Genomic DNA, 21,048 nt, shown 5'->3' on the forward strand with positions numbered 1-21,048 from the left:
TATTGCATGCTGAAGTAACGCGCCTTTAATTGTCTCCTATTTTGTCGCTTTGCCCAGTCAATGCTAGCCGACCGAGTTCAGCCATCTCTGGAGTACCCGACTCGATCCCCTTCTTCATAGCTGCTCCTAGCCGCGTACCGGGCTCGCGCAAGCAGTTCGCCGCGTTTCCGTGGCTATCATAGAATCGATCAAGCGCTCTCAAAGGCCTCGAGATATGTATGATAACGGAATCGATTTCGGGTTGACCGCATTCGCTCTTCACACGATTGCTGCGACTCTGTCTATACCCGGCGACTGCGTTACGACACCGCGCTCTTCTGACGTCATGGATGGCGTCAACTATATTACCGCAATCGAATGCCGTGTCTGCACCTCACAAACGCTCTCCGAAGCGTATGCGCAAGAGGCGCGCGCCACTTCTTGGAGCCGACCACCGGGCTAGATGACCCCCCAGGGGCGGGTCTCCTATAAAGTGCTCGCTTTGTCCCGCTCCTGTTTATTCGTCCCGTATACCTGGCAGCAACAGCAGCCTGTTGTGATCGCCACTGCATTAACTTCGTGTCCCTCCCAACTCGCACCCTCTCCTCGTCATTGAAACAATGCCAGGGAGAGCACGGCATGAACACTGTGTCCCACGGCCGTTTGTGTGTCTCCGCAAGGGGCTGCACATACTCGCTCACTGCGCTTGCGTGGCAGCCACGGCTCGTTACACCTTGGCAGGCCAGCAGGTGCGACTCGCAGGGATCCCAAAATGGCAGCTGATATGCGCGCAACGCGCACGCACGCCTACAGGGTCGTATATTCCCCAACTATTCTGGTTAGCTTGGTACTATATAGGTTATTAATTTAAACGTCCCAATGCGACTAAGGCTACGAGGGACGCCGTATAGTGAATTTATTTAACGTGCAATGACATTGCACAGCACACGGGCGCCTTTGCGTTTCGCCCCCATCGAAACGCCGCGACTGATGGGGCAGTTATTTTCGCGCGATTCTTTTATTCCGTCGTGATTTCAGCCATGCTGGCCAGCTGATCTCGATGGAGCTTGAGCATCGCGGAGAATACTAATGTTGGCAAAGAATATGGAACTTTGATTGAGTCATTGTTATTCTGGCCGGTAGGTGGTGTCGAAAAGGTGCGAAAAAGCCCTTCCGTTTCTTTCTATGTGTGCTTTGTGCTCTACGACGCTCTGTATACTGTTGTCTCGTATAGAAACTGACTTAGTAACCGTCTCGAGGCCAGTTGTGCGAGCACTATAGGTGGAACTAGTAAGCGTAGAATATTACGCTGGTTAGTTGAGGATGTGGTAGGGAACATGCCTCGACGGATGATTAGCCATTTTGCGTCGGACTATTTTGCGAGTGAAGGGAGCGTGCGTAGGCTTTGTTTTGTTTTGCTCGGATCCCAGACGATGCACGCCATTCATTTTCAAATCGGCCGCTAGCTACCGCTCCCTTGCGGTGTGAACGTCGCGAATTTTGATCTGGTAACAGGGAAAAAAAATTACATAAATGCGTCTTTTTCTGTACAGAAAAGCGTCCGCGTGCACAAGAAGGGGGCAGAGACAAAAGGTTAGCCTGCCTTTAACAAGGTGGTACAACTTCACTGCTGTATGTGACCTCACATTAACTCAATTTCGCAAAGCACATACACCGCATGAACACATTAGTTCTTGGCATTAAATGAGGAATACAGTGATCACAAGGCATTTTATACAGACGGTTCGAAGACAATATTTCATGTATAGGCAGTGCAGTAATCAAAGACAAAGAGGAAAAAACAGTACGGTTACCACAGTGTGCCTCAATATTTGCTGCCGAATGCTACGCCGTATCCCTAGCAATAGATAAAATAGTCAACAAAAACATCGAAAACAGTATCATCTATACAGATCTCTCTGAGCGTACCCGCATCACTACATCAAAAAAATGCTGCAGAACCTTTAGTAGGGGACATAGTCCATTACATAGTGATGGCAAAAACACAAGGGCTGACGAGAGGACTGACGCATGTGCCGCGGCCGCCTGCAATGCTCAAGTACAGAAAGTGAAAATTCCACACAATGACGCCATAAAATTCATACGAAGAACACTGAGACAAAAGTGGCAGGCTGCATGGGATAACGAAGTTAATAACACGCTACACCTAGTAAAGCCAATTATAAAAGAATGGAAAACATGCAGCCATCAAGAACGTTTTATTGAAGTAATCTTATGCCGCCTTCGTATCGGACACACCCACCTGACTCATAACTTCATCCTAGCAAAGAAAGACAAACCCATATGCGAACACTGTGGAGAGGTGGTCACCATAAACCACATCCTAATATCCTGTATAAAACTCGATCAACTTAGAAAAAAGCATTTCCCACAGTTCTGTGACAACTACATTCCCCTACATCCTAGCTTACTCTTATGAGAAAATTCACTGGTTAAAACGTCTTCTCTCGTTGATTTCTTAAAAGATGCCAACATCCTAAACCTACTCTAGTGTATTAAAATAATCGCTTGCTTCCTTTCACCAAATAAATATGTAAACCCCGAGTTTGGCGCATAATGGCCTTAAGCTGCCTATGTGCCATAAAACAACCTGATCAAACCGATTAAGACGCGCGAAAGCACTGTTGGTCATGGTTTAGCCTGATTTTGCTTGGCGGTTTAGCGTTGAGAGACTGGCGCAGAGTTTGACAAAGTGTTTAACTTCTTCACTGCACGGTGTATACAATTTGAGGCACATACCTCGTCTGTTCTAGTCCCTGCCGCAAATTAGCATTCAACTTGTACATACCAGGTTGATGATAAATTGTAAGCGAAATTTCATGACATCACTCTGAACTCTGCTGAAAGAACGGTTGCGTCACAATTTTGGTACGAAAGAGATCAAATCTGACGCCACGTGTAAGTCCGTTAGGGACATGCCGTAGGATCACATTGAGCAAAGGGCCCTGCCACATTGGGTGTCTGTTGTGCACGCCGTCTTCCGGCTCACTGCTGAGGTGGCTCGGCAGCGGCTGGCGTCACAGTTGCTATGGAAACCAGCGGGGCACTAGCAAGATTTTTGTTCGTCTCTGACAATCGTATACGGGTGCTTTTGCGGCCGCCACGATGATTGCATGAGCCCTGGTTATCAAGCGCTCTTCCACTAAGAACACACAGTAACTCTACTTCCGACAGTTCTCTCTTCTTTCCTTCTTTCTTCCTCTCTTACAGGCGCGCCCCAAATACTGCGTTTTCAGCTAATGGACGTCCTGCACCGGTACCTTTTCTGCAAGCACTTTGGTACGGAGACGGCGAAACACACAACCAAAGGGTGGAATGTTGTTGACACTCATGGCAGCGGGCCGTGTTCCTATATACCGGGAAGCTGCAGCGCAGCGTCGGCGAGCCATGTACCGCTGGCGTGGGGGGAATCGATAAATCAAGCCCTGAGCGTGCTTTCCGTCCGCCGCTGTGTAACATCTAGAACGTTGGCCACAGCCCAGTAAACAAAGGCCGCGTATACATGGCACGCGTACCTCAAACATGTCCGCTCAATTCAGCGGAGCTGTATCAAAGTGATACTCGATGGTGCACGGCTCGTGCACGATGTGCATCGCGTTGGCTGTGCTAAAAATTGCGCCGGCGCACTTGCAAGTCACCCCCCCCCCCTCCTCTCCCCTCGCACGCACGCAATAGAAAATATCAAGGGCGCCTAAAAACATGCATTTCCATTTGCGTCGGACAGCAACTCGCAAGAGTCATTTCAGGCGCTGTCCCGTGTACTGGGCAAGACAGTATGTGTACTGTGCAAGGTGTGCTTGCACCCTCACGGCTGCCCATATAGTATGTCACCTTCCTTGATGGCGTTAGAACACGCGTTAGAAATCCCGGGTTCCGAATTAAATTTTCTGATTGGTTAACACATTGGTCGTGAAATGACGTTGTTAAACCGCCGTCGCGAAGTGCCTCGTAAGTCAGAGAAAAAGTTTCGGAAAAGAAACAGTGGTCTAGAGGGGTTCAAACCGCTGCCTTACTGGTGCGAGAAGATCCCGATACCTTTGCACCACAGAGGAGCGTTCATTAAGTTTAAGATGCCCTACGCGACCGCCTCATACGTTATAGTGGGCAGTAGTAGCCACACATTGCATTACAGGAACACATGGTTGAAATTAAGATCATTAATTAGCACTACTGATAAGCACTACTAAGTAGCAGTTTAGCCGCTCTAGTTAGCGCTACTGGTTGAGACCACCGCTTAGCAACAACGCATAACGCCCACACGGCAATGTCGTCGCATCAACTATTGAGCGCACTTAACCATACCCTATATTTTTTCCGGGTCATTTTTGTTTCCCCTCGGGTCGATACAGGCCTTGTATTGATAGGAACGGGAGAGTAGGGAGGGGCTGATATGCCGGTACACCCTTATGCTGCTCTTTGTGCGTCTTGGCCTTCCCGCGGCATTTGTGTGGGACGAATGACCCGAGAAATCGATCGACCCGGCGTCTGTTATGCACGCGCGCTGGGTGAGGGGGGGGGGGGGGGGGGGGGGGTCATAAGGGCTCTCGCGTTCCTGTGTGCATGTTCTTATGTTCCTTAGATATAGGTCGACGAACAATGCAGTCCAGCTTCTAGATACACGGTGTACGGAGGAGAGACTGAAGAAAACACGAAAATGGCCCCTATACGGAGATCATACGGAACGCGGTCATAAATTGAAGGGGAAAACAGCGGCAATGGCTTCCGTCCGTTGTTTTCCCTAAGTGATCATCGTTCGCATAGATGCACTATGCCATTCGCGTACTCGCTGATCACAACCTTTCAGGCATGATCATTACATACAGTCGTAAGCTACCGTATTATGGGAAGGCCGCCCAGCGTATAGACCGAAAGACCCGTATGAACGTGGCTGAATAGCCTAAGTGTTGGGTGTCTTACTCGGGATACAGTTGGTTGAGTTCGATTCTCATCTCGCCTTCCCATCTCCAGTGAGTTAAGCCCGAGTTGGGAGTGCCTGCCATGTCACGTGGTCTCGTGACGTCACAACCCGCCGACCAATCAGTACAGAGTTACGTCACCTGCCAACTACCTCCCGTCCCTTAGGCCTGCGTGCCGGGGGCGGGAATTGGAGGCCTCCTTATCTAGTGGAAAAATAAAGTTGTTATCATCGCCTGCCAGAGCCGTGGCTTTGCTTTTTTCGCCCGAAACGCCGTATTTTGTGCAAAACGGGGCCTGCGTAGCACTGTCGCGTTAAATAGAGGTATGATTTTTGGTCAGTTCTTCTCCTAATCGTATACGTCAAGCAACAATCAATAAAGTAATTCATCATCGCCAGTCTCATCCCGCTGTTACCTATGTTGGTCCTACGAGGATTTGGTCAATATGTCTAACACCGGGCTACAGCATTCCGCTGCTGAGCCCGTTGACGTCGGTTTGAATAATGATGGGATGAAAGGGGGGTTTCGGTGTGGGTGAAATGCGATAACGTTCGCGCGATAACGTGCGCGCAGTGCCAGCTCACGTTAAAGAAAATGGGGGTTTAACTATCCTTGAACGAAGTTTCACGAGCGTTAACCATCGGCCGCTCTAGCTTGGCTCGCTTTCGCGCTTGGTGAGCTTCCCGGCCGGATGTCAGCCACATCATGAAGAGCTCCGCAAACACTCCTGCTCCTGAATGGCTGTACTCTGCCCGAACATTATCGGAGCTGTGAGTAATAAAAACATGGTCTTTGTCAGACATTCCAAGGCAACATCTGGGCCTACCGCACCTGGGCCAGCGGAGTGTCTCGATTTGCTCCGACAGCGCGGGAAATAATTAAATGGACTATGTCCTGCTCGTTCAAGGGCTGCTACAGTTACCACGCTATAAGAGCAGAGATCCTGGCGATCTTTATATTTTCCACAATGGCTGCACGCTCTCCGGTATGGCACTCTTGTTGTGCACAAAGATCCCTGCTCTCGAGATCCTCAGTGGGGTCGTCTCTATCTCGCTGCAGGGTACACAGCTTCGCCTCCGAGACCCGCGTGCGCTTGCCTTCGGCCAGCGGCGGCGTTGCGGGCGCCAAGAGGAGGCCCCAGCCGGCCACCGTGAGCAGCGGCGGCACCTGCCGCCAGCAGCAGTTCGCCGCATCCAGGAACAGCGGCCACTACCAGTCCACCACCTCATCGCACCACGGCCGGGGCAGCAGCGAAAGCCTCGGTGAGTAGTTAGAGACTTCTGACGATCTAGGCGGGTTATGCGGCAGAGTGTGCGTTAGCATTAGTGATTCCACGGGACGTTGGCACCTTTAAGGTCTATTCACACTTGCGACTACAGTATTTCCCGCTCAATTTAATCCAAACGCCAGACTATTTAATCATAGCGCCATAGAATTTAATCTAGGCGCCACAGAAAATAATCCAAGCGCCAAAACATTTAATCCTGCCGCCACTGATTTTAATCTGGTCGCACTCCAACAGTTCCTGGACAGCCAAGACCATTAAATTTATTTCATCAACCCTATAATCATGCGTATCAAATAATGGAGCTTTCTGAGCGTATTAATATGAATAATGTTGTCAAGCGTTTTTGGTGAGTCATGTGACAGTGTAATGTGATTTGGTGTCACATGCGCGATAATGCGCCCATTTTTCAACTGTATCAACACGAGTGTCAAATGAAAGGGCTTTTCGAGCTTAATAAGGCGAATATAGCAGTAAAACAATTATGCTGAGTTACACGACAGTGTAACATGATTTCTCTTGACATGCGCGATAATTTGCTTTTTCTTTAACCTTACAATCATGGGTATCAAATGATCGGCCTTTCTGAGCGTATTAAGAAAAATAAGGTTGTAAAGAGATTTTGATGAGTCATGTGACAGTGGAACGTGATTTGGTGTGACATGCGCGATAATGCGCCCATTTTTCAACAGTATCATCACGGGTATCAATTGAAAGGGCTTTTCGAGCTTGATAAGGCGAATATTGCAGTAAAACGATTTTGCTGAGTTACATGACAGTGTAACATGATTTATTTGGACATGCGCGATAGTTTGCTTGTTTTTAACCCTATAATCACGAGTATCAAATGATCGGGCTTTCTGAGCGTATTAAGATTAATAAGGTTGTAAAGCGATTTCGATGAGTCATGTGACAGTGTAACGTGATTTGGTGTGGCATGCGCGATAATGCGCCCCTTTTTCAACAGTACCATCACGCGGGTATCAAATGAAAGGGCTTTTCGAGCTTATTAAGGCGAATATTGCAGTAAAACGATTTTGCTGAGTTACATGAGAGTGTAACATGATTTATTTGACATGCGCGATACTTTGCTTGTTTTTAACCCTATAATCACGGGTATCAAATGATCGGGCTTTCTGAGTGTATTAAGATTAATAAGGTTGTAAAGCGATTTTAATGAGTCATGTGACAGTGTAACATGATTTGGTGTGACATGCGGCCCCTTTTTCAACAGTACCATCACGGGTATCAAATGAAAGGGCTTTTCGAGCTTATTAAGGCGAATATTGCAGTGAAACGATTTTCTGAGTTACATGACAGTGTAACATCTATCCTCTGGACATGCCCGATAATTTGCTTTTTCTGTAACCTTATAATCATGGGTATCAAATGATCGGGCTTTCTGAGCATATTAAGATGAATAAGGTTGTAAAGAGATTTTGATTATTCACGTGACAGTGTAACGTGATACGTGATATTTTTAGCTTTTGGCACCCTATAGTCATGTGTTCCAAATGATTCAGATTTTTGAGAATAATGAGGCGAATGTTTCAGTAATAAAGCTTTGCTGAGTTACAAGGCCATGTAGCGTGATATGGTGTGACATCCGCGATAGTTTCCCTCATTTTGAACCGTACAATGACAGGTATCAAATAAGTCGGTGCTCTGAGAGCAGAAAAATGAGTACTGGAATGAATAAATATTGCTGAAATATGAGACATTTCGACTTGACACGGTTCACATTCCAATAATGAAACACTGTTTTCAACCCTATCAGCATCTGTATCAAATGATGAATAGTGTTTTATAGCACGCCAAGGCAAATATTGCAGTAATACCCTTTTTCTGAGTGATTTGACACAGTTACGCGGTTTGTTTTAGATACGCGGTAATACACCACATTCTCAATGTTATCTTGATGTTTGCCAGAATCATCCACTGAGTGCAGCAAAACTATTTTGCAGTAAAGCTTTTCTGCTGAGTCATGAGACGATGTTGGGTAATTTGGTTTGACATGCGCGATAATACGCTTTTTGCATCCCTATTGCGCTTGGTGTCGAATAAATCGGCGTAAAATACGCTGAGAAAATAGAACACCTAGCGAAGGAGCCATCAGAGGGATTCCTTTAACAATAGTACGCCCTCTTAGTTGCCTGGCTTATCTTACAACACATCACACTCTCCGTTTTTATTCGATTGTATTTAATAGTTTGGCAGTATTAGACTACTGCCTTCAAATGTTCAAGGCAGCTGCGGTAAATAGCACTGAACTTCCTGGACTTGGAGAACGCCTAAATAAGCAAAAGCCAAATCCTCTCAAGCTGTCGCTATCGTAGCAGGTGTCCAAAAAAATAGGGCCGCGCATAGCAGGAAAACTATTTTTTTCTTTTCACAACATCCGCTACATGTCGAGAGAAACGTATTTATAGTGTAACATTTTCTAAGTCAGTTATCTGTAGCAGCACCAACGTGTTCACTCAGAGCATTGTCGTATATGTAAAAAGGATGCTGAAGTGGCATTACTCTTTTCGCTTGCATTATGATTAAATTTGATAGTCTCAAGGCCGGAGTCAGTGACCTATTGTAGTGTAATTGTGCAGGCAGTCCTGGAAGTATGTTTATTTGCTTTTCCTACCATAAATATAATCCTATTTTTGCCTTGCTTGTTTTTTTCTCCTTTTCCAGCTTTTGTTGCTAGGTTCTAGCCGGAATGTCATCGAATATTATACTAATAACGGCTGCAGAACCATTGACTTCATTTATAGATAACAATAACCGATTAATTTGGCAATATCATCACAGTCCTTAGAAAGCATTCCATTGGTAGCATTCTTACGGTGATAAAGTCGATCTACCTCAACATCATGAGAAGGCAATAAAAGGTTCATTTACCGCATGTCAAGCAAAAATGGGCAAATTGAGAAAAATCAGAAATTATTTCACTGCATTAGGCTAAACGCTCAAAAAGCCGAGTAAACTTATCCCCTTAAAAATGTATGAAAAAGTAGGATATTATCGGGTATGTCCGAGCGAATGACGTAGCTTCATACAATAATTTGGCAAAATTATTTTGCTGCTGAATTAGCCTTTTACGCTGATTTATTCGACACCAAGCGCAAGAGAGATGCACAAAAGTGTATTATCGCGCATGTCAAACCAAATTATCCAACATCGTCTCATGATTCAGCAGAAAAGCTTTACTGCAACGCTTTTGCTGCACTCAGTGGATGATTCTGGCAAACATCATGATAACATTGAGAATGTGGTGTATTACGGCGTATCTAAAAACAAACCGCGTAACTGTGCCAAATCACTCAGAAAAAGGGTATTACTGCAATATTTGCCTTGGCGTGCTATAAAACACTATTCATCATTTGATACCGGTGCTGATAGGGTTGAAAAAAGTGTTTATTTAATGGAATGTCAGCGGTGTCAAGTGGAAATGTGTCATATTTCAGCAAAATTTATTCATTCGAGTACTCATCTTTATGCTCTCAAAGCACCGACTCATTTGATACCTGTGATTGTACGGTTCAAAATGAGGGAAACTATCGCGGATGTCACACCATATCACACTACATGGCCTTGTAACTCAGCAAAGCTATATTACTGAAACATTCGCCTCATTACTCTCAAAAACCTGAATCATTTGGAACACATGACTATAGGGTGCCAAAAGCTAAAAATATCACGTATCACGTTACACTGTAACATGACTCATCAAAATCTCTTTACAACCTTATTCATCTTAATGTGCTCAGAAAGCCCGATCATTTGATACCCATGACTATAAGGTTAAAAAAAAGCAAATTATCGCGCATGTCCGGAGAAATCATGTTACACTGTTATGTAACTCAGCAAAATCGTTTTACTGCAATGTTCGCCTTATCAAGCTCGAAAAGCCCTTTCATTGGATACCCGTGATGATACTGTTGAAAAAGGGACGCGTTATTGCGCATGTCACACCTAATCACGTTACACTGTCACATGACTACTCAAAATCGCTTTCCAACCTTATTTTTCTTAATACGCTCAGAAAGCCCGATCATTTGATACCCATGATTGTAAGGTTAAAGAAAAAGCAAATTATCGCGCATGTCAAGAGAAATCATGTTACATTGTCGTGTAACTCAGCATAGTCGTTTTACTGCTATATTCGCCTCATTAAGCACGAAAAGCCCTTTCATTTGACACCCGTGTTGATACAGTTGAAAAATGGGCGCATTATCGCGCTGTGAGACCAAATCACATTACACTGTCACATGACTCACCAAAAACGCTTGACAACATTATTCATATTAATACGCTCAGAAAGCTCCATTATTTGATACGCATGATTATAGGGTTGATGAAATAAATTTAATGGTCTTGGCTGTCCAGGAACTGTTGGAGTGCGACCAGATGAAAATCAGTGGCGGCAGGATTAAATGTTTTGGCGCTTGGATTATTTTCTGTGGCGCCTAGATTAAATTCTATGGCGCTATGATTAAATACTCTGGCTTTTGGATTAAATTGAGCGGGAAATACTGTAGATGAGGACGCGCGACTACCAGTCGCGCGACCAGAGGAGAGGAGCTCGCCACTAGCGATGTTCACACTTGCGACAGTCGCCTTCTCGTTCTGTTCTCGTTCCGAACGAGTTGGGAGTAGGAGAGCTTCTGGGCGATGACAGTGAACGTCGGTAGCTGCCGCTTGCCAGACACTTCAGCTTTTTCAGGCGAGCCGGTACGCATGCCGCGCTCTCGTGTTTCCAAGAGAACGCCGACGACGAATAGACGATGTCAGTCGCCGTGATATCAATATAAAATGTTGCACTTGCGTGAAAAACCCATTTCTCAGAAGTTCATGGTACTTACCGGATAGTCCGAATATCTTTCCAATCTCCTCCCAGGCCATATTCTATCTCCCTGCCTTTGAATTCCGGGTGCCGTTTGTTGAAAAAGTAGGGGTATTCTTTAATTGCATTGAGAAGGTGCTCGTCCGAGTACTCCGGGACCTCGCTGATTGGTGAAATGGTTTGCGACTAGTAGTCGCGCGACTGGAAATTCGAGCGGTGCCTGATCGGCCCGCGGCAGTCGCTTTTCGACCGATGCGACCATTTGCGACTGTCGCTTTTCGACCAAAACGGTCGCGCGACCGCTGCTAGTCGCAAGTGTGAACGGGCCTTTTGTCCGTGCGACTTAGGCTCCACTATAGAGGAGCCTTACGTGCGACAAGGGAGCGTGATACTCTGGCGACCGTGATGTCCGTCTGGCCGCCCGTCGCCTCTCACCTTTTCTTCTTCGTCCCTCAGTTGAGCCTGAAAAGGGCGAAGGGAATTTTTCTCTCCAGTTTGCCTCCTTGCCACCGAGACTTGACACGCCAAAGCCGGACACATCTCGCGTAGTGAGCGGGATAATGTTTACGCAGTTAAATTTATTTCGTCCGCGTTATGTCTATGCAGCGAGACCTGAAGAGGTGCGCGCTCTGCGTTTCGTCTCCTCCTACCTTCTCCTCTTCGCAACGCTAGGCGCGGCTTGGGGAGCTGCTCAAAAGCTAGTTCCCCTTTCCCCCGTTCCTCTTAGGTGGTCTTGCCGATGCGAACTGGCTTTCGTCACGGCACCCAATTGCGATGGTCCATTGGGTAGCGCGTTCGGCAACTGTTCACACCCGTCCACGGCGGACATGTCTAGATGGACGTGGAACTTAAGAAGGCGTCCACGAACTTTGCGGTGCGATTATTAGGTATGTTGAAATAATTCCGGAGCCCTCCAGTGCGCCCCGCAGCTGTAGCTCAGTAGATAGAACTCTCGACTGCTGATCCCCCCCTCCCCCCCCCCCCCAAAGACGTGGGTTCGATTCCCGTCTGTGGCGGCCGCTTTACAATGGAGACTGAAATCAAGGCGCTCGTCAATGTCATCGCATGTGAAGAAAGCCAGATGGTCGAAATTTCTAGAGCTCCATGCTTTCGGCGTCCCTCACAGCCCGGGTAGCTTTAGGACGCCTTAAACTAAACTAAAACCGTTTCTCTTTTACCCTTCACTCTCACGCCCCACCCTTCCTTGGGAGCTCATTTGAGGTTTCCACCGAGAAAAGAGACAGCTGCTACGAACTTCTTCCCGTAAACAGCTCTCACGAGGCTGTTCGATGGCTGAGTGGTAAGGCGCTCAGTTGCTCAACACGGTTTACCAACAGTAGCGGTTTATCACGGTTACATCCCAAAGATCGAGTGGTACTCTGACTTGGCTAGACATACAGTTTTACAGGGTTAAACGCTTTACTGCACAAGACTGCTGTTCGGACGGTTTCGCACTTGTTGACGTGCACAAAGACAGTTTTATGATCAGTAGTCTAAAAGCAATGTCGTGCAACTTAGGTTTGCTCCGGCATGCCTTTTAGCTGGTTTCTCCGTATGCTGCAGAGCACAATGGAGCCATACGCTTGTTCATGAAAATGTTATCTTACTTGCCTCCAAAGATAGCCTGTGTTTGATTTCTTTATGCGATAACCGACTGCGGTTTAGCCGCTGCGTGGACTCCGCCATATGTGTAGGTAGACAGCAGCGTGTATATATTTACCACCTTGCATGGCGCGAATATGTGGAGGGAGTATCGCTGTCAGCTGATGGTATCGCGGTTACCTGGAGCTGCTCATGTAAACAAACGTGCTGTTGTTTACCGTGGGCACACCCGCAGGCACTCCAGCAGATAAGACCAGAGCGATAAATCTACTCGCACGTGCCGCGGAGAATAATCTCGATCCGTATTCAACAATTCTATGCGTTGCTGAGGAACAGAGAAAAAAAAGGCAGATAATTTTGTATGGAATTCTCATATTTTGCGAAATTGGGGTTGGGTAAACTTTCTGTGGCTATAGGGGCCTGGCGCGCTGCAGTTTCAGCTTTACATGTGGCTTCATCTGGGAGCCACCGTGTTGAATGACGGGGTTTTAACCGTGACCTCTGCGATCAGTTGCGTTCCAACGGTACGCTTGATCGCGGAGGCCACGGGTTTAGCCGCTTGTAGCGCCATCTAGGACCGCCGCTTCAAATGGTGGAGGTTTAATCCGTTAGCTTGTATAACAAGAAAAAGCACCCGCCGCGGTGGCTCTGGGCTACTCAACCCGAGTGCCTAGGTTCGAAACCGACCGGTTTCAATCCGCTGCGATGGTTCTTTAGTGTGAAAGCACTGGAGTCATGATAAGTCATGCTCTCATTCACTCTCCCTGTTGGCTGGCGAACTTGAAGGACCCGTCCAGGAGACTCGCGTGTTAGAGCCGCTTTGAATTACCCGCGCGAGGCCACGTGGTTGTGATGTCACGAAACAGCTCAGCCAATCAGAGTGACGGCACAGGCATTAGACAATTTTGCTAGGTTCTGACCCTCCAGATGGCAGATGCGTGCTTTTGCACTAAAAGAAAAAAAAGAAAACCTCACAGGCGATCAGTGCGGCTGACTACGCAGAGTATGCATTAGCATTAGTGTTCCTACCAGATAGAGTAGCCGCTGGCATGTTGACACTGCGCGAGCGGCCGGTGCCGTGGTCCACTCCATCGATCAGCGTGTGGCATCCTTTTCTACTCACCTCACCTCGCAACTCCGAATGGTGACCTCGGTCCCCCCTTTCCCAACCGTCGCCTATTCTATCCTTTTTTATCTGGATGTGGGAAGGGGCTCCTGTTGCCATCGGCCATCTTTTTGAGATGATGGATGTTTCTTGCAGGTGATCATATATACCTGTAGGATGTGATGCAACAAACCTGCGTTAGCAGAAGTGATGTTACATTTCGCGTTTTCGTTGACCGCATTCCCATGCCTCATTCGAGCTTGATTTCGCCGTCGCTTTGTCGTTTAGTTTAGCTGGTCCGTTGGTTTCTGCAGAGGGGAGGTGGTTGGCGCCATCTCAAGTGTGGAGGTTTCACACGCTGCAGTTTTGGTGGAATGATCTCGGGGCGCCCTAGCTCGATCCGCCGAGCAGAGTCGGATCTCACCGAATCTCACCGGAAGTTCTAGTCGGCGATTTCGTCACTTCCGGAAGTTGCAGGGATTTTTTTGCCTGTTTTTAAAACGGTTTCGGAGATATCGGGCATCACCTTTTGGAGAGAGAGAGAGAGAGAGAGAGAGGGGGGGGGGGTTAACTACGTGCACCAGCATGCACCGCGGCAGCTGTGGCGTCGTGGAATCGGCCGATGGGATCGGTCTATTGTGGATGCGAAACGGAGAAATGATTTATGAATCCTTATAAAAAATTGATGCTCAGGTAAGTTGATGACTACCCGATGTCTGTGCTCCTTTCCGCAGGTGGCGTGGCGGCGCCCATTCATCCCACCCGCAGCCGGCAGACTTCGGGAAGCTTCTCGGACAGCTCGCACTCTTCCTTCGAGCAGAAGGTCATCGCCAAAAGCAACAGCCGGGACCAGCCCGTAAGGGACGAGAGGTATGTCTTCTCTTTACCGCTCAGCGTTGTCTATACACTCATAAAAGAAGCGCTGCCTCGTTCGAAGCCCTAATTCGGCAGCCACGCGCACACTGCACCGAGCGCTGACCGTTGCGACCTCTCGACGTGCCGTTATGGGCGTAATGATTCGTACTGCTGATGTCAGCGTGACTTCTTCCGCGCCCTGAAAATGGGGACAGAAGGGGAGGGAAGATTTGTGTCTAGACCTTATAGGTTGAAGCTTGCTTTCTAGTCTGTAGAGACCAGCAATCACGAGCTTAGGTCAACGGATATGCTTAGAAGTTAGGATATCCCAATGATATCCCCACTGTGGCAATAACCTCTCCTTTGGAATGCGAGTGTGCAAAGGACGCAAGCTTGTCCTCCGCAGATAACGACGTAGCGGCCGTTAAGAGAGGGACGGAATGGACCACATAGAAAGACAACGAAAAAATAATAATAAAACATACATCGTCTCCCGTCGTGGCGTGCCGTGTGCAAGGTCACAAGTTAGTTTTCAGTCCGCGGCGATCACATTTCAAAGGCCAGATACACAGATGTACATGCAAGCTCTGTCAAAAGATATGCAGGCCACCTGATTCTGTCCTGGCTAGTCGACATCTGATAGAAGCCTGGAGGCCCTGAACTCCAGGACAGTTGGAATAGGAGTTAATATTCCCCGGCGTGCAGACATTTGAAAGAGCTGGCGGTGCAAAATGGATCGCAATCTGAAACCGCGAGTCCCAGATGCAAATCGTTGCCTTTATATTTTTGACAGACGTCCTATACGTTTACTCATGGCGTGCATCGTAGGGTGCAAGGCCGTGGTCGACGTCTGGTCGGAACTGAAGTTGCGATCGCACGCGCTTTGCACGCGCCGTATGCATGAACTCGTCCCGGGCAAGGGAAAACGCCTATCTTCAGCCGGCCGACGCAGCGGTGATGGTTTTGTCGCGTGCCAGCGGTCCATACACAACCTGCGGCCACGACAGGCCTCCGGTGGTGGTGAGTAATGGCGCTGGTGGATGCAGCGGGAAGCGGAACGAAGGGAAGGGCGCTCTCGCGCCGTAAACACATTTACGATACTCTACGATAACCTATTTATAGAAAGGGACCTGCAGAGTGGAAGAACGCGCGCAGAGGACACACGCCCCCCAGCTTGTTTATATACCTGTTGCCGGCGGGTCCTTTTGTTGAGCTTCCGGGTGCGACGTCTGCCAGGCGACGATATATGGGACTGACGGCGGGAGGAGGAGGGCCTGCCTCTCGGGACTGTACTATGTGCTTGTGTGACTCACGGGTCTTGGAACGCAGTCCCGCGTTGTATAGTAGACGATGCGAGCGCCCCAAACGGCTTTTATTAATGTCTTTGCGTTTTCTTCGTTTCTTCTGTCTCCCGCTTTCGCCGCTGCCTGTTGCCAAGGCCGCCGTAAAGGAACGGCCGACATTTCGCTGCCTTGCTCTGCTTTTGGGCGGTCCGCGCGGCAGCTGCTATTCGCAGAATTCACTGTCGCCCTGTACTCTACCGACGCGGAACATGTGATTCCGAGAACCGCGGTTAGCAGCCACCACCTGTTATTCCCGTTGTTTGTTTTTATACTGCGTTTTATGGCGCGTTTCGTTTGAGCATATATGACGCACCGTTTGCTAGAACTGAGACTGAATGACCTCGGATTAGTCACGGGGCTGCGCTTGAGTCTGCGACGCGAGGCTTTATTTGGAACCTAATATGCGGCTTTGGTGCCAACGTTGCTGATTATCGATAGAAGCGCGGCGAATTGCGCTGTAGCTCAGTGGATACGGCGTTCGGTTGCATGAGGCCGAGGTCGCGGAATCGAATTCCGGCGGCAGCGGTCAGAGTATATCGCTGAAGGCAAAACTAAAAAGGTGGCCACGTGCTGTGTGGGACGTGGGGTCGAAATCTCTCCTGATGCCAACCTTTACGGCGTCTCTAACTAGTAACGACACACGCTCTACTGATCATACAGCGTTGCTTAGTTTGAATGTCAGACCGTGTATATAAAAAAGGCTGTCTAAACGGCACGACACTTTGCCGACCTTGCCGATGAAGCCCTTAGCAGAGGCAGAGAGAATATGCTTTGGGTTCAGACGCCGAGGGAATCTACGCGAGGCATGGAGAATTTGCCTCGGGTACAGAGAATGCCCAAGGCGCAGAGATTGATTGATTGATTGATTGAAAACTTTATTTGTCTTTTGTAAGTTTGTTAGCGGTGGAGGTCGAGGCTTCTTCTGGAAGTCCGTCACCTCCCTGGCCGTGGTTGGGCCCCTAGTCCAGGGCTCCACTGAGTCGGGCCACCTCGCTTGCGTGTGCTATGAGTGCCCTCTGGGCCTCTAGCTACAGCGAAGCATCGAGTCATCTGTGTCACGTGCACGGGCTGCGGTTACTTGCGCAGGGCAGTTGGACAGCTCCAATAAAGTTGTTTCATTCATTCATTCATTCATTCATTCATTCATTCATTCATTCATTCATTCATTCATTGATTCATTGCGGACGTGAGAACCTGGTAAGGAGGAGTTCCCTTGAAAAGCTCTTCCTTCGCCTAGTCCGCCGATTCAAGAAGCCCAGCTCATAGGGAGGTAGGGGGAGGATATGGCACATGCGGAGAGCCAAGGCACTCGCCGTGACGTGGACGAAAGATGGAAAATGCACCACGGATTCAAGACGCGAAATGTCTATACGCATTCATGTTGATCACTCAGTGCATTGGACACCAGTCTCATAAGAGTCTACAAGGGCACGCAGCCCAGAGCTTACGATACAACGTAGAATAGGAACTCGAGAAGTGATCGGGCGATCAGAGACATTCGTCGCCGTCTCCGCTGCTGTGGGCTTCTGCTGCGGGAAACTGCGATTGCTGACACTTTTTGGCGCTTCCAGCGTTCTCATGCTGAACGCCCAGGCTGGACAGAAGGCAATGGTAGACGCCTCGCAGCCCACCGCCTCAGAGATGCATCGTGCTGTTGTGGTCGAGCCTCAATGGCATACGCGGCACCTCTGTTTTTGTGAGCAGGGGACGCTGCCGCGCGCAGAATGTAAATATGGAAAAGAAGCATAGTGTAGAAATACACCGAAAGTGTCAGGAAGGGCCCCGCCGGGGTGGTGCTGTGGTAAGACGCCCGACTACTGTGCCGGAGTACCCGGGTTCGAACCCGACCGCAGCGGCTGCGTTTCGACGGAGGCGAAACGAAGATGCGTCCGTGTGCTGTGCGATGTCAAAATTACTCCGTAGCCCTCCACTACGGCTCCTCTTTCTCTCTTGCCACTTTCATTTCCACCTTCCTCCCTTCCCTTACGGCGCGGTTACGGTGTCCAGAGAAAACAAGTGAGACAGTTACCGCGCCTTTCCCTTCCTATAAATAAATCAGTTAAAAATTAATGTTCTGTCAGTGTTCTCCTTTGATTACAGGATCATATTAAATTACTCCATAGCCCTCCACTACGACTCCTCTTTCTCTCTTTCCACTTTCACTCCCACCTTCCTCCCTTCCCTTACGGCGCGGTTCAGGTGTCCACAGAAACAGGCGTGACAGATACTGCGCCTTGCCTTTCCTGTGAACCAATTATTTATTATTATTATCAGGAAGGAATCTTTATTTGATAACTCAATAGGCTTGGTCCTATGAAGCTAGGTCTGGGTGCCTTAACACGCAGCCACAAAAATAAATTTAACCAAGAAGATGACACATGTGCTGTGTGCATGCGGTATATCCGTAGAAACAACTGAGCATCTTATACTTGAATGCGATGGTATCCATCTCCCTGAGACGCCATTGGTCGGGTGAATGAATCTGTGGTGCAAGTTAGCAAAAAGCGGTCGGAAGATTGGTGGCTGGAAAGCAGAAAAAGGACACAAGATTAGGAGGATAGAAATAAAAGTTTAGCAACTGAAACGACGAAATAGTTAGCGGATTTATAACAACATAAGAAAGAAAAAAATGAGCATGATGGAAACTGCCACCACCCCGTTTCAAATGTGACGCTCCTAAAAAGTCCGTCCGTCCGTCTCGTCCCGTCCAGAGCAGACGGCAGCAACAGTGTGAAAAAAAAAAGATAAGAAGATTCCGCCGCTTCCAGGGCGGCCAATCCACCGAAACGCTTGCATGCATGGGGAGACCTATACGTGCTCAAACAGCTGTGGTGTCGTTACGCGTAGATGAGGATACTGTACATTTTCTGGCATCTCGTAAACTTTAGCTGCCAGTTGCATGCCGCTGAGTGTCAGCGAACGTGACTGAGAGACCGGATAGAACAACGGCTGTGGTTTTACGACAGAAGCGCAGGTTATATCATACGCTATTATACGAGGTTGTCGGATTTTTAATGCATGGACACGAGAAACGCACCGAAGAATGCGTTCTACCATCCATGCATTATGCCTCTACAAGTCGATCGAATAGGCGTGGCCCAGTTCACGTGATTAGATACACATGGCTCTTGTTATTGGGATTAATATGTCACAGGGTTCTACTTAAGTTGAGAACAACCCAGATGGCTATGGAACGAAAAATGGTAGGGGTAACATTGAGAGATAGGAAGCGTGCAGTGTGGGTCAGAGAAATAACTCAAATTACTGACATTCTAGTGGAAATCAAGAAGAAATGGGCTTGGCGAGGGGATGTAGTGCGAAGAGAGGATAACCGATGGTCGCTTAGGGTAACAAACTGGATTCCAAAGGAAGGAAAGCGTATGGCAGGGGACGGCAGAAAGTTAGGTGGGCGAATGAGGTTAAGAAGTTGGCCGGGGTCAGGTGGATGCAGCTAGCACAGAATCGGGTTAATTGGAGAAATATGGGAGAGGCCTTCGCCCTGCAGTGGGTATAGTCAGGCTGATGATGATGATGATGTCACAGTATGTATTAGCATTAATTTCCCCCCTCGTCCTCTCGCGAAGCACTTGAATCAGGACTTTTGCGATCGAAAAAGCCGTCGGCGCCGTAGTAGCAGTATAGTTGTCGGCACCCCAGAGCGTCGGCGATATTCGTGGAGAAAAATATTGATTGATCTACAGCGTTGTGAAGTTACAACCGCATCACCTCGCGCGGGAATTTCGAACACCCCACGTTCAAAATAAACCTATTCAATGAAATAAATTCGGGGTTCGAATCCAGGTCGTCTGCATGCCAGAGGGGCACGCAACACGTAGAGTGAACGCACGTTGTGCTGCGCTAACACGTATTTGGGGTGTGTACCGAGTCCGCATTCCGAGTTTGCTTCGTTATTGAAAGTAGCTTTATCTCTCTGACCTCTAGTCATCTGATCGGTGGAAAAACCGGAACTGGGTGTCAGTTTGATTGCCACCACTTCCGGTTCCGGCGTTTCCACCAATCGGATGATTAGAGGTCAAGGAGATAGCGATACTTTCAATAACGACGTGAACACGGAATGCGTACCCTGATGTTACTTTATAATACACGTTACAGTAATGATAATTCTAAAATTGAAATGGTTGAAACGCGGAAAAAAAAAGGAGAAAGAGACGAAGTTCAAGCGTCCTCCTAATCTTTGTCTAGGTTGGTTGGTTCATGGCTAAATAAAAGAGAAAGCACTGCGCGAAAGAACGCAGGCAAAGGAAAGGCGTGCGCAGGGTTCAGCATTAGGGGGAGCCAAATTTTACCACCCCCTCCCTCTAACCCCCTCCCACTAAAGCCTTAGGGCCAAAATGGCGCGAAAAGATGGGGAATGGCTATAAAACATCTATTTTGATGCGATAAATTTGCAACATTGCAGAATATAGCGCGCTTAAAAGCAAGTTAAGTTTGTCATGGATGCAAAATTGAAAATGATGACGCGCTTCTCACTACGGTTCTTGCGCCTCCGGCTTTCCGGTGGTAAAGATGGCAAGTAAGCAGTTCTTGAAACGCGACATCGCGAGTACTTGGCCGCCAGTATCTTAAAAAAATCTACGGCCATAACCTTGCACATTTAAATGACGGCACTGGTGCGACAGGATAAAGATACGGGCGACTAGGCGCCCCCGGAGAGGTGGGCACAGGTGCGACAGGGTAGAGGCTAAGTGGCTTTGGTACCGTAAGGGGCGACTAGGCGCCCCCTGAGAGGTGGGCCGCTCGCCCCTGCCTATGATAACACAAGGCGAGCTGCACCGCAGCAGCAACGAGGTAATCAATATAAGGTCTCGGAGGCTTTGTGGTTTTAACAACAACCAGCTTAGGGGCACTTTTTTTCAGCGTAAAGAAATAATAGCAGATTAAGCGAATTTGTCGAGGATCGCTGCACCACAAGCCCGTCACGATTGTGTAGGTAGTATGTTCAGAGAGAGATTATGATTTGTAGTTACTGATGCCGGTATGGTGACAGCTGTTGACGCCTCGGCCTTGTTGCGTCGTCGCGCGGTTGTCGTGCTGGCAAGGCCGTTGTCGGCATAATCTAATCGCTGTAGCGCAGTGAGGTGCTG

General features: G+C 48.3%; 1 protein-coding gene across 1 annotated transcript in view; it reads left to right on the forward strand.

Moving 5' to 3' along the window:
* The window catches only part of LOC146179151 (uncharacterized), a 134,791-nt gene that overhangs the window by 83,564 nt on the left and 30,179 nt on the right, over positions 1–21,048 (forward strand). The window contains exons 2-3 of the mRNA XM_084578833.1: positions 5,976–6,178; positions 14,480–14,615. Of these exons, the coding sequence (XP_084434959.1) occupies positions 5,976–6,178; positions 14,480–14,615 (339 nt within the window). The remainder of the gene's footprint in view (positions 1–5,975; positions 6,179–14,479; positions 14,616–21,048) is intronic.

Source organism: Amblyomma maculatum, chromosome 9, assembly GCF_055883805.1.
Source record: "Amblyomma maculatum isolate TAMU_Amacu chromosome 9, ASM5588380v1, whole genome shotgun sequence".
Taxonomy (NCBI): domain Eukaryota; kingdom Metazoa; phylum Arthropoda; class Arachnida; order Ixodida; family Ixodidae; genus Amblyomma; species Amblyomma maculatum.